Below are 13,270 nucleotides of genomic sequence, written 5' to 3'. Positions count from 1 at the left end.
ACTATCCAACTGAAAGCTTGAAACTGTATTGCATAGATCGAGCATGGGTGACCATGCACTAGTTTAAACTGTCATTTTCAATACTCTTCCTTGAAGTGTAGATGGTGATGCCACTCTGACCTACTCTTCCAGCATGTGTAATCAAGTATGCAAAACTTGAACAGTTCTGCAAGTTGAGGTTCATCATTTTTGTGAACAGATAGAATCTTTCAAAGAGCTCTCCAAGGGCTGTTAAGTTATCCAGGACTCTTTTACCCAGAGAAAATATTGCATGACCCTCCCCCATGCTAACAATAGCACAAACACAAATAGTTACTTTTCAAATACTACTTGAATTATGGTGCATGAACCACAGATGTATACTTAACCCTTTGAACAACAAAACAGTATCTACCTCTTGGGATCCAAACCAATAAATGTTAGCTTCCACTACCCTTGTAAAATAGATCTCTTGCCTCTTTATACAATAAGGATATAAGGTTACACTTTTATTTACAAGTTTTGAAAAATGTACAGTTTCTTACATGGGTTACTTATGCAAAGTTATACTTCTCAACAGACCAATGTGCACATAAGACAGGGGCATAGTGGACAACAGAGTTATAGGTCTCATCCCACACTGCTGTTTAAAAGGTACTGCCTCCAAAGCGTACAAACTCAGCCTTGCAAAAGATTGTAAATCCAAACTCACTCCACCTTTTGAAACTTGGAAAGATATTTTCATTAAAGTGGGTGGAAACTAACAAGCACATAGCTGTTGCTCACAGCCACGCACCCCACTAGTAATTTACAAAGAGCAGGAACTGCACAGCCTCAAGTGCCCCCTCTCACAATTCTTACTCACTTTCCACAACAGAGATGTTTTAACTGTTGCAAGGGAATCAAGTACTAATGAATGCGATATCCCAGCTTCGAAGCATTTTGTTTTTTCCTACCTCACACTTTTTTTTTTAAACTCAAAATAGCAAAGTTAACAAGATTTTGAACTTAAGTACAACAGCTCAACATGGATATGTCCAGTCAGTGCCTCACTGAGAGGACTAAAGTAACCTATTTCATCAGTATCCTCATAGGTATATCCTTTAAAACCCTATTTTTGTAAATAAAAAGGAGGTACTTTGCATATCACCCCAAGTACCATAACAGTAATCATACCTTATCTTGCACCTGAAGTGCAGAAGTAGCCACTATCCCCCATTTTCACTATCTGATTAGTTGGATTGGAATCAGTTGTTTTGTATTTCTAAACAGTTGACAACCCAGTAAGACCAGGGGAAAGAAAAGTTAATTCTTCCTGCAGTACTTACAAATGCAGTGGGGTCTAAAACCAACAGTAGAGGTAAGTGACCAGCCTGGACAGATCAGCACTCTAGTAACATCAGTTAAAAATGTATATACGTATATAAACATCCCTTTTATCAAGCTACACATAAGCATCACTGTGTATAACACAATTACAATTAAAAGCTTAGTGTACACTACAGAAATGCACAATACTGCCCTAAGACTGGAGAAGAGGGACCACAGAAAATGAATTCAGCATCAGTAATTCTTTTGCAAGTAACCCAAGTACAGTACATTTGACTTCAAAATGGGTGCTTTCTGATGTCCAAGGAAGGGAAGCTTCAGCAAGGGAGAGTGGCAACAGCACAACAGCTAGTTTGCGTTCAAAGTAAATGCAATGATGCTAGGAGGAAGATGACTCAGACACTTCATATATATTTTCCTCATCACCAGAGTGTTCATTTGCATCATCCAGGGTCAACAATCACGCCAACTCTGTTCTACTATTGCAGAAACCCGTTTTTCATATTCCCGCTTATTCTCTTGGTATAGTTGAGCTGCCTGACTGTTTGCTGGACTGTTGGGATTCGGCTCATCCAACAGAGACTATTAAAAAAGACAAAAAAAAAAAAGTCCTGTCAGTTTTGTAGGTATAAGACTTGAAAACTTATTTCCAGTAATTAGTTCAAAAAAATTGTGTCAAGTGTTCCTCCTGCTCACTGTACTCAAGCAGTGTAACCACAAGATATTGCAGTGTATTCTGGGTTATTTGCTATTACAGATACACCTCTACCCCGATATAACATGAATTCGGATATAACGCGGTAAAGCAGCGCTGGAGTGTGCGACACACTGCGCACTCCAGCAGATCAAAGCAAGTTCAATATAACACAGTTTCACCTATAATGCGGTAAGATTTTTTGGCTCACAAGGACAGCGTTCTAGCAGGGTAGAGGTGTATTAAATCCTCATCTTTCACATGAGAAGTTTGAAATATGTAACCAGTGTTCTGTTACCATAACACTATTCCCATTATAGGTTCTAAAAATCTCTCCTGGTTTTACCTTCCCCAATTAAATCAAAATAATCAAGCACCTAGTATTAAGACCTGATGAACATAACTTTGTCAGTGGGTACTTAACTCTCTCCCCACCAGCCCTCTACCAAAAGACTCCCTGTAATTGATTAGAATCATTAGCAGGGGTAATCAATTGTGTGTGTCAAGGTCCAGACTCCAGGGAAAATATAACACTGATAAGTAAATAAGAATCTGACATACACCAGATTCAAAAGCATCTGATGGTCTGGATTGCCTACCCCTGCATTAGACTGTTTACATTTGTTGCTTGTTCTTAACATAAACAAAGAAGAACGGTAATTTGTGGTGAAAACTTTAAACTTCGCTCAACCAGATTTTCGCCATTAACTGAAATTTGTCACAGCAACTTTACATGCAAGTATAGGATTACAATAAATGCTGGGAAGTCATTTTACCTGTATGGATGTTAAGATGGAGGACACATCATAGGTAGGACTCCAACGATTCTGAAGAATATCCAGACATATACTACCATCTGCGTAGACTAGAAGAGGGGTTAAAAAGAATTGTTGTATAACAATATAAGATGTGATAACATTGAGGATAGGGTTTAAAAAACAAACAAACAGAAGTTCCACACCAAATTTTTGCCAGCATTACTCAATCTTCAGAAGCCTAAATAGTGAAACATACATTAGAACAAGTTAATGACCATCACAAGCCTTACAGAGTTGATATCTGTTAACAGAAAAATGACCCCCGATCTCTTGAGAGAGGAAAAAAAAAAGTCAGACTTGTTGCTAAGGAGAGTTGCCTAGAAATTATGTAATTTTTAGACCGCTTATTCAAAAAAAAAAAAAAAAACCCCACCCACCTCCAACTTGCTCCATTGTGACCTCACAAGGGGCTATGAAGAGGTCTCTACCATGCTACTTCAAGCAAGGATTAAGTAACAGAAACAAGTTTACTTTGAAGCAACAACTGTTTTCATGCAGGTGACTCTAGTAACTAAACAAGGAACAGAGAAGAAATTGTTTAAGGTGGTCTTTCCACTCACTAATTTAAGGAACCCTCCCCCACTAATAGTGCATTTGATCCATACCTTGTTAGCAACTAAACATGAAAGTTTTATGGTGGTTCTATTTTTATTCATGTACCTAGCAAGTGTTTAAATGAAAAGCCTTTGGAATTAAAAGAGTTATGCAGGCCACAACGCCATATTGTTCGTCAGCAGCTACAGCTGGAAGCAAGCATAGATTAAGGAATGCAATCTGACATTGAATTGAAATATCCACTCCTGAAGGCAGCCACTGAAACAGAGAAAACTATCTAGCTAGCTTTGATTGTACAAGCCACATTTCTGAATGCATCTGATATTATAAACCACCATGGAACTGAAGCATAGACAGAACTGTTGAGAGAGACATGTTTCACAGAAAAGGTCAAATTCAGCTTAAAAGTGACAAATGTAAACTTTAAGAGCACAGTTATGACTGTAAATGTTAACATGTATTTACAAAGATTATTTTGCATGAGGCCACATAAGGACAAAGAAGATCCCAATGTGAGATTTTTTTTTTTTTTTTTTTTAAAAAGGGAAATCTATGTAGCAAAGTCATAAAATGGAATGCTGTGACCTCAAGCATGTGTGTTTTTAAAACAAGGACAATGTTCACGTAAGATTCCACTCGTTCTGGTTAACTGAATTAACCAGACTCTGTAAATGAACACGATTCCCTTCCCTCCCCACCTCTCAGTGTGGAAGGCCTCTTTGTCCTCAGAGCCAGAGGAATTCTCTGAGCAAAAGATGTTTAACCAGAAATACAGTAGCCAAATAAGATGGGAGCCTAAGGGATTCACATCAACACTGCTCCATAAGAGTTGTGAATCAAGGGAGTTCAAACACACACACGAGTCTGAGTGCTACTTGGGACATGTCCAATCCCTGCTCCCTCCTGTATCAGGATGAGAGCTAGTTCACTTGTTACATAAAAACAAGTATGTTTATAAAAAGACTACACTGTCTAATCAGCAAGCATTATGCTTTACTGTAAGTGCTGTAATAAGCCATAAACCACAGAATGATTGCATCTTATATGGGTACTTACCATTTGGATGAAACATTTTAGAGACAAATCTAACGGTAGGTGGCTTATTTGGATATTCCTCTGTGAATTCTATTGTAAGTTTGAAAGTTCCTGGAGTTGAAAGAGAAAATTATAAATAACTTTGTTCAAGGACATCCATATGCTTCACAAGGGATGGGCAAGTATCCTCCATTTATAGAGAGGTCCAATGTGTTATCCCAACGTCACATACAAAGCTGGAAATAGAATTCAAGCTGTTCAACTCCACCATTCCTCTGCTCTAAATCCTAGACAATGCCTCGTATTTTGAGCAGCCTCTCCCAATAAGAGAATAATGTTCACCATTATTCTCTTATGCAGAACTGTCCTATTCAGAAATTTTAGGTGAGGAAATAAGTCCGTCCTCAGTATCCTTCCAAAGATCTAGTTCTCTTTATAATACCTCTTAAATATCCAGATGCATAGAAAACGGTTGTTCTGCACGTTCAGAAGATTAGGAATCTGCTTTGCAGGGAAGAGCAATGTTCCATTCCCAACAATACATAATTGGACTTTTTTTTTTTTTTAAACTTGATGCTTGTAATACTATTTAAGAGATCATATTTCTAGGAGCCTAATGCACTTGTGACTTCCCTTGTACATCAAGTTGTGTGGAACCTTTCTGCAACATTACCATGGATTCTGCAAATGGACAATCTGCCTTGAGGAGCCAATATGAAGAAGTTTTGGAGAGTCAATTATCTGCCAGCCATTTGGTGCGATCAGAGCAACTCTGTATGGCTTGAGACTACCAAAACTTGTGCCCCTTAAGAAACGTGTTAACATGAGCCACAAGAATTGAGATGGTTAAATCCTTTGAGCCCAACAACCTTAACATAGCTTCTGCTGATACAGGCTATTTTTGTCCTTCTCCTAAAGCTATGATGACCTGGGAAAATAAGTCAGTCAACTAAGCGGCAGACAAGCAGAGTCCCACGTATTGTGAGTGCTAGCAAAAATTCAAATAGGACTGAGTGAGTGATGAACTCTAGAAATGCCAATCACTTGGAAGTAAATACACAGTCTTTTTTACAGTACTGTCCTTGATCCACCAAATCAAAAAAGCCAGACATTGTGTAGTATACACAAAGAGGTTAACAGCCAAAAACAACGTATGACGCTAAAAAATACCCTCTTTACAACCAAAGTCTCCTGTAACTGAGATATATCCTTGCACCATCTATCAGTGTCATGTTAGCATATACAACCAGTTGCCATGATTAAGGGAAACACTGCAATTTTACTTTTCTTGTAATGAACCTTCTTCCCAGACCAATGACAACCTAGTTTAGGCCCAGAGAGCTTAAAAAAAAAAAAAAACAGATACCTTGAATATAAGAATTCATGTCTACTGTGAGTATACATTATACTAGTTATTATTAGTATTAATTGTATGCATTTAAATGGTATTTGTTAATTGGGAAGAGTGTTTTTAGCCAAACATTAGCTATTCTAGAAATCTTCAAGCCTTCCCTAGTGGAAAGCAAGGGAGAGCCAAGGAGTATTTGTTAGCTCCTTTCCCTTCTGTCAAGAGGTCAGCAGGACTAGCATGGTAGGATGCCTGTAGTTTGTTCCCATAAAACAGCAAGTCCAAAACAGCAGTATTAGTTGTGTTTCTAATATGCAGATGAAAAGCCTTGAAGTGCAGTGCTAGAGAGAGTAATTTCCTAATATTGCACTTTCTGTACACAAGCTGGCTATGAAAAGAAGCATCATTATGATTCCAATGCCATTTATGAAGACACTGAAGCTCAGACGTTAGCATGACATGCCTGTTAATCTTTTATATTGTATTATGTATTTTTAATTTATGGAATTACATATACATTTTTACAATTACTGGGAATCTAGGCTATACTACACAAAACTGACATGCCATTAGGGAATCAATTCTAACATAACCATGTCTAGCTGTATAGATAGATTGCTCATCCAAGGAAAGGAAAGTAATGAAGTCTCATTTGTGTCCACAAGCAGAAGATAGACCTTGTTAAATGGCAACATCAACACATAATGCTTTTTAGTGGTGTTCCATTCCTCATGCTATTGATTTGAGGTTTAGGAAGGAGAATCAAGCTGAATTGCCAACTCTACCACAAGCAACGCTTCTTATAGACTGTTTGGGCAGCAAACAGATCTCAAAATGGATAAGCATCTGGCTGAAAACTGAGCACAAGCTACCACAAATGGTGTGCCTATGACGAACATCAAGGGGTTCTCAAAATACATCTGTAAGACATGACTAGAATTATTCTAGAACAGTGGCTAGAATGTAAAGAGGAGAGAGTGGAGAAGCCAATCAGACAAGAACAAACAATATCAAACCCCATTTTAAACAGATCCTACTGCCAGGCTGTTGAGGAAAAAAGGCACCCTGATGTCCTGCTTAACATAGTGAGTTTAGTTACCCAAACAACCTTGCTGTAAATCAAAAATGCATTTATTTAGTTATTGTGGGCCTTTCTCCGTGCACTCATTTATCCACGGTTCTACTTGAAAAGATTTTCATAGCCTCTCACAGAAGTCTCATTGTTTGGCCTCACTAAAGACACATTCATTAAAATTTCGGAGTGGTAATCAAACTGCCAGTCACTCATATTTAAAAGGCTACATGAACAAAATAAGTGGGGTTCTGCAGACCATACTCTGAATGATAAGGGGAAGAAAAATAAGAAAAAAAAAGAGTAAGATGGTAACTCATGCAACAGTATTATAAACATATGGTAAGGCAGATGCATGGTCCTCTTTCAAGGGCCAACAACTTAATCTTCTGAGGCAAGCAATGGACGGTGCATTGCCTAGGATGAGACTACCTTGACATGACTTCCAAGTTCAGGGTGGCTAAGTCAGCTACAATAATGAGCAGTGCAGACCACCACTAAAACTTGGTTTTCTTAGAAGTATTACCCCACATGGCAACGGAACAAAAAAATGGATGGACCTATAAGGTTCAGTGCACCTCACGTAAGCCACCAAGGACCTTTGAAGTCGGGCATCCAGAGAAGGGCCTCACCAGAGGTATATAAACACAGAAAGGATGCAGGCAGGACAACAGATCCCGTAAACGGAATTCTCACCATGTTGGATGAGATCTTCTGAGATTCTTGCAGCACCAATTTAATTCCACCATGTACCAAATTCTACAGAATTAGTCACTAAACCCCAAATCTCTTACTCTGCCAGCTAACACTGTCACCAGGAAGTGATCTGACACCAAAACTCTTGGTCTTACAAATAGTGAGTGACCCAAAAGAAATGCATCAACTTTGTCACAACCACATTAGTCCCAGACACTCAGGTTTTTAATATGGGATTTAAAAGTACCAACCCCTGCATGAGCTCAGAGAAAAAGGCAGTGGAGACACTGATATACCTTTGACTAGTTCATGAATAGCTGAACAGCTGCCAGACAAACCTGAAGAGTTATTAAATTACTCAGGACAGGCAAAGAAGAGAGTCAAGTACTTCTTATGGGAAGTAAATTAGTCTACATGGGCCTGCTTCCACACTTGAAATCTTGTCAATGTACAAACAGGCCATCCTGGCTTCTTGAAGGCCATTTAATTGGAGACCACATGCCTATAAAGCTTCCTCTAGACAGGACCCAAAAATTCAGGGGGAGCAGCTTAAGTCTGAACAGAGTGAGGTGGCCTGGTTCTGAGTGATCACTCCTGGCCAGACTCAGACTGATGGTATCTGTAGTACAGTTAAGAACTGTACCCATCTGAACCAGTACAAAATGAACCATTTGTCTCTCCTTAGCATGGCCAAGATTTTTGCTGTAAGGTTCCAGCACAAAGTTAAACACTTCCCTCCCTAGCAAACTGAGATGTCTCTGGCTCAAGCAGTTTTTTTTTTCTACCATTACCAGAGTCTGTAGTTTAGGTGGGGGGGAAAAAAAAAAAAAAAAAAAAAAGAGATCCACCATTAGTGTCCCCCACTGGAGATGGTTCTAATCTACATGTACTCCATGACCCAGAGACCAATTGTGAGAATCTATCACAAGAAGAGCCTCCTTATTAATCTTCCTTTGCTTGTCAGAAAAGAGAACAGAAATGTCTGTAGGTGTGGGAGTAGGCACAGTCCTGGAAACAGGAGACCCAGACCAGGGTCTCTCTGCCAATGATTATAGCTTGTGCTGAGAACACAAACTATGCCCCCACCTCTTTCCTCCTTGTGGATAGTAAAATCCTGCTTTCACTGAAGTCAATAGCAAAACTGCCACTGACTTCAGTGGAAGTAGTATTTCACCCTGGGTCTCCTGTGGCACTTTAATGTATTAAGCACAGCATTCTGGATAATAGCAAGCGAGAGACAGCTGTCCTCTGGGAAAAATGCATTCCTAATGAGGTATCACGTACTCCAACCAAGACAAAAACATTCGGACTGGTTTGATGCCTAAAGAAGTGTTGCCGTCTGCTGCTGGTAAAAGAGGTGCTGCAATGAGCTGCCAGACCAATAATAGTCCTGTATTACTGAAGAAAGCATTCTTAGAGTCAAGTCTTACTAAGCCAGAAAGGGTGTAAGAAACTAAACACCACTACACTAACCTTAGTGAGAGGCAGAGCACAAGGTAAAGGGCACCACGAAGCTACCCTAGTAGTACTTGGAGATATCAGCATCAACACTTCTAGGTGGTGAGATGCTGTGCTGTAGGAAGTAAATATATTCTGGTCTGTCCAAGATATTTAAAAAGAGTATTTCCCATAGGCTGCGGTCAGGAAAAATTAGCAACGATGCTGTTACTCCTCACTCAAGTATGAGATGGGAATCCCAGTGGGCACCAGTGCCAGAGTACCTTCCAAGGAACAATCCAGCAGGCACCAAGGTGAAGACTATATGCTCTGCTAAAGCTCCCAAAGTGCTAGGATATCAGCATGACACTTAAAAGCACACACAGTGAATGAGCACCAGTCCCAAGTAATGCCAGAACCCCCTCAGCCCCAGGTCTAGATCCAAGCACAATACTTCCAAAAAGCTGTTCTATCACCTTCAACATGCCAGCGGGAGTACTGATGCCAAAAGTCCTTAGTAACTAAACTTATCAGTTACTCGAACACTGAGCCATAGAGATAGGAGAAGGAGACTCCAATGTCTCAAGCTGCAGGAGATACAGAAGAGAGAAACCCCCAGGTATTAACCCATTCCATTAGAGGCAGTGCACCAAGAACCTGGGCCTCTGAGCAGTTCCGGTAACATTAGCATGCCAAGGCCAAGGAGGCAAAAGGGAGTTTATCTGCCTTACACAGTTTCATAAATTGAGAGGAGATCCCTAGCAACAAGCACTGCAGAAAAAGAAAAGAAAAAAGGATATCCAGCCTCCAAACTAAGGCACAATATAAGTTGGAGCTGCATTAATTAAAACTGAGGCAGTTCCTGTGATGAGCTTCTTGACAAATCAAGGATAAAAAGGAAGTGGCTGAAATACCGTTGGGGTCTGAGGTACCAGAAAGTTAAAGCATGCTCAGTAAGGCAAAGCCTCAACCCAGCCTGCAAGGTGTCCTCAGAGGGTCAGAAGCATTAAGAGCTAGAGTTTGCCATAGGCTTTCAGCATGAGAACCAAGAATAATTGGAGTCCTGCACTGATGGTACTGTTAGAGTGTACCACTGTTTTCAGTTCATTTGCTTTGCTTATTTGACAGCATTTCATGTCTACTGAGTTTCCACTATGTGTGCTGGTCTTTCATACAGCATCAGTGAAGTGAAAACATTTTCAGAGATAATAAAGCCACAGAAATTGGCATAGGTTCTTAGGGGTAAGTTTATTATTTGAACCTACCTTTAATTCTTAAAGCTGACTAAATTTCAAGTTGGTGTCCTTTTAAGTTGACTAAAGCAAGGAAATTTAAAGCAAAGGGCAGAGTAGCCATTTATGAATAGAGCCTAGCTTTTGCATATCATGGGATGTTAAAGATCACTTCCTGTATTAAAGGCATTGTGATAGAAGATCCAGTGAAGCATTGTCCTGACATAAACAAGTTTGAATTTTCTTAACACCCTATAAGCTTAGAAGGACATCCAATATGTACCCTTTTTTGTTTAACGCAAATACCTAGGTTGCCCATTTACATTTCAAGCATGAAAATCACCTGAAAAAAATAACCCAGGGTTATGATAGAAATGCTAACAAATTCTAGATGTGCTTTGACCAGACTAAGGACAAAACACAGCTAAAGACTGCATGCTGATCTGCATGTGTTTTTGTGCAATGAGATGGTAACCGGATTATAAATTTCAAAAAAGTTAAGACTTTTTTGGAAAAAGGGAAGAGAAGGAGGGAACGTTCCAAGGGTCAGGGATGGAACAAAGCTAAATATCAATTTTAAAGGCAAAGTTCTGCTTTCAAATCTGCCAGGTGAATCTCAACTAATGGTATGTTCTCCTGACTTGTACAGAATTCTCATCAGGAGAGCAAAATATCTAGTCTAAACCTGTTGCAAGGACCCAGGAGAGTAACATTTTGAGATTGTGTCAAACTTTCATAGTTTAACCCTTTACACACACAGAGATAAGAACAGACAAGGGCAGGATTTTAACCAAACTTACCATCTTCGAAAGGGGTCCCCTCAGGCCTGGAAAATAAATAAAAACAGTCATTACACCACACCCGCCCTTTACTTTGGTCCCTCCCCACCACAGAAACAGGCTTTAAAGTGTTTTACAAACTTACAGACAAAAGTGCCCTAGTGGGTGCCCTGCTTCTAAATCTGTAACAGGGGAGGGGGGAAATGATGTGCATGGGTGCAAGGCATTTCAATCATAGGGAGAGAAGCGGATCTGGACCCTCCCAATTTGTATTCCCAAAAAGTGCATAGCCGCGAATTGGGGGAGGGGTGGCGGCGCACATGTGTGTAGGAAGAGGTCCCCCTTTTCCTAAGGCTATTGGGGAGGGGATCAAAGGTCCCAACTTAACAGTCACAAAGTGGGGGGAGCTCCTCCGGATAACAGATCCCATGGCTATGCACAGAGACTGTCCTGACATTCGCAGGGGACAGAGGGGCACAGACACAAAACTCCCTTTTGGCGGCCACATGCGGGGCTATGGTGAAAATCTGGGAAGCTGTGGGGCATGCGGGTCCCGCCTCCCCGACGCGGGTTCGGCCCCAGCCCCACGCTTCCTCCCCGAGTGTGCGAGTCCCCCCCCCCCGCCCCATACACACACACACCCCGCCCAGCTCCCCTGCCTCACCCGAAGATGACCGCGTTCCACACCATGATGTTGTTCTCGGAAGGGGCCCCGCTCACCCCGGCCGGGGGATCCTCCTGCAACCTGCGGGACAGAGACACAGACCATCCGTGGGACACCTCGTCACTAACCCCGCCCACGGCTTCCCCCCGCCCTCGGCGTAGCCCTCCCCTCCGCGAAGGACGGAAGTAGCGTAGCTAACGAGTAACTCCCCTCCCCCTCCCCGGTGAGCTGCGCAATTACCGTAACCCGGCGGGCAGCTCCACTGTCATGAGCAAGCCGCGTAAGCCGCAGCCAGACAGCGTGGCCCTGCGTTACGCAATCAGCGTAGCGCTCCCTATCCCGCCGCCATGTTAGCCTGCCCCCTCCTTTCCCGGTAGAGGCGCGGGCCCCTTAGCCAGCGGGCTCGTTACCTCTTGAAGTCCCGCATGAGGCGCCTCCGGGCCGGAGTTGACATGGCGGGCTCAGGATTATAAATCACTCATACACTAGCCCGAAGAGGGAGATAGGGTCGAGGCGCGCACGGCAACAGCGGCTGGATCCGACTGAGGCGGCGGGGGCTGCCGACAAGCGAAACCGGCCTCTACCACTGTGCCGGAGACGCGGGGGAGGCTTGGGCGGCAGCTACTACCTATTCCTGCGTCTGCGCCTGCTGCCGGGCGATACCACTGCCGCGGAAGGGAAAGGAGCCGGATGCAGCTGAGCCAAATCAGACTCTACCACCACGGGTGGCGGAGAGGTGGGAACGAGGCGGTGTCTAAGGAACCAGGGGACTGTACCACCGACAGGGGAGCAGGAAGTGCTGACGCGGGGGGGGGGAATCTCCTTCCCCTCCATAGTTTCTGTCTCTGTCAGACCGGTACTGTGTGAGGCTCCCCCACGCCGGATCCTCCCCTGGACCCTGCATATGCGGGTGGGGAGAGAAGCCGGGCGGGGGGCGCTCCGGCTGCTGGGCGGGGAACAGGGTAGCGGGGTCATTTGCTTATGGGGGGCGAGAAGCAAAGCGGGATTTCCACTTGCCGGGGGCGGGGCAGAAACACCGCTTAGGGATCCTAATTTGATTAGGGGGAAATCTTCAAGCACTTATGGGGATAACAAGAAAGGGGGCAAGGGGCACAGCCTGGTCATTAGGAGCAAGGAGAGGTCTTAGCTGGTTTCTAGGGCGGGCTAGGCTTCCTAGCTTTGTGAAGTGCCACAAGGCAGCTAAAGCCGCCCTACCTCCTGGGTGCGGGTATATTGCTAAATATCACTCCTGGGTTGGCCCCACTAGGAACCCTAGGCACTGGTTACTTGAGTAAATGCTAACCTTTGCTGGATCAGAGAGGCAGAGGTAATCATTGCATAGACATGAGTGTTCCCTGCCTTTTGTTCCATTTGTATGTGTCTGGTAAGCATGTCATAAGAGAATCTGATCCTTATGCATAACAACATATTGTAGGAGTCACTAAACGATTTTCTGTCTGTATAATGATTTGCTTGTCTCATTGTTCCCCTTATTTCCTTATACTCCACCTTAAAAATCAGTTACCCAGTGGGGCAGTCATTTTACTCTTACTGGGGAGCTGAGTTGCTGTAAATAAATCACACTAGATAGTTACACTGATAGATTCAAAGTAGCTGTGCAGTAGTGCTGAA

The 13,270-nt window shown here is 42.6% G+C and overlaps 1 protein-coding gene across 1 annotated transcript; it reads right to left on the bottom strand.

Moving 5' to 3' along the window:
• Window positions 1-467: 467 nt before the first annotated feature.
• UBE2A (ubiquitin conjugating enzyme E2 A) lies at window positions 468-12,304 on the bottom strand. The gene is made up of 6 exons (XM_065410468.1): window positions 12,049-12,304; window positions 11,639-11,719; window positions 10,996-11,021; window positions 4,432-4,521; window positions 2,779-2,867; window positions 468-1,890 (listed from the first exon to the last, which is right to left on the bottom strand). The coding sequence occupies exons 1-6, from the start codon at window positions 12,090-12,092 to the stop codon at window positions 1,762-1,764; spliced, it is 459 nt and encodes a 152-aa protein (XP_065266540.1). The 5' UTR covers window positions 12,093-12,304; the 3' UTR covers window positions 468-1,761.
• Between the last annotated feature and the right edge of the window lie 966 nt (window positions 12,305-13,270).

Source organism: Emys orbicularis, chromosome 9 (genome assembly GCF_028017835.1).
Source record: "Emys orbicularis isolate rEmyOrb1 chromosome 9, rEmyOrb1.hap1, whole genome shotgun sequence".
Classification (NCBI taxonomy): domain Eukaryota; kingdom Metazoa; phylum Chordata; order Testudines; family Emydidae; genus Emys; species Emys orbicularis.
Note: the sequence above shows the minus strand (reverse complement) of the source record. Positions and strands in the feature narration are given on the sequence as shown.

Coding starts and splice junctions, on each gene's coding strand:
- UBE2A (XM_065410468.1), bottom strand. CDS start 12,092: ATGTCAACTCCGGCCCGGAGGCGCCTCATGCGGGACTTCAAGAG. Junction 11,022..11,638: donor TGGAACGCGGTCATCTTCGG/GTGAGGCAGGGG, acceptor TTTATTTTCCAG/GCCTGAGGGGACCCCTTTCG. Junction 4,522..10,995: donor GGGGACCCCTTTCGAAGATG/GTAAGTTTGGTT, acceptor TTTCAACTCCAG/GAACTTTCAAACTTACAATA.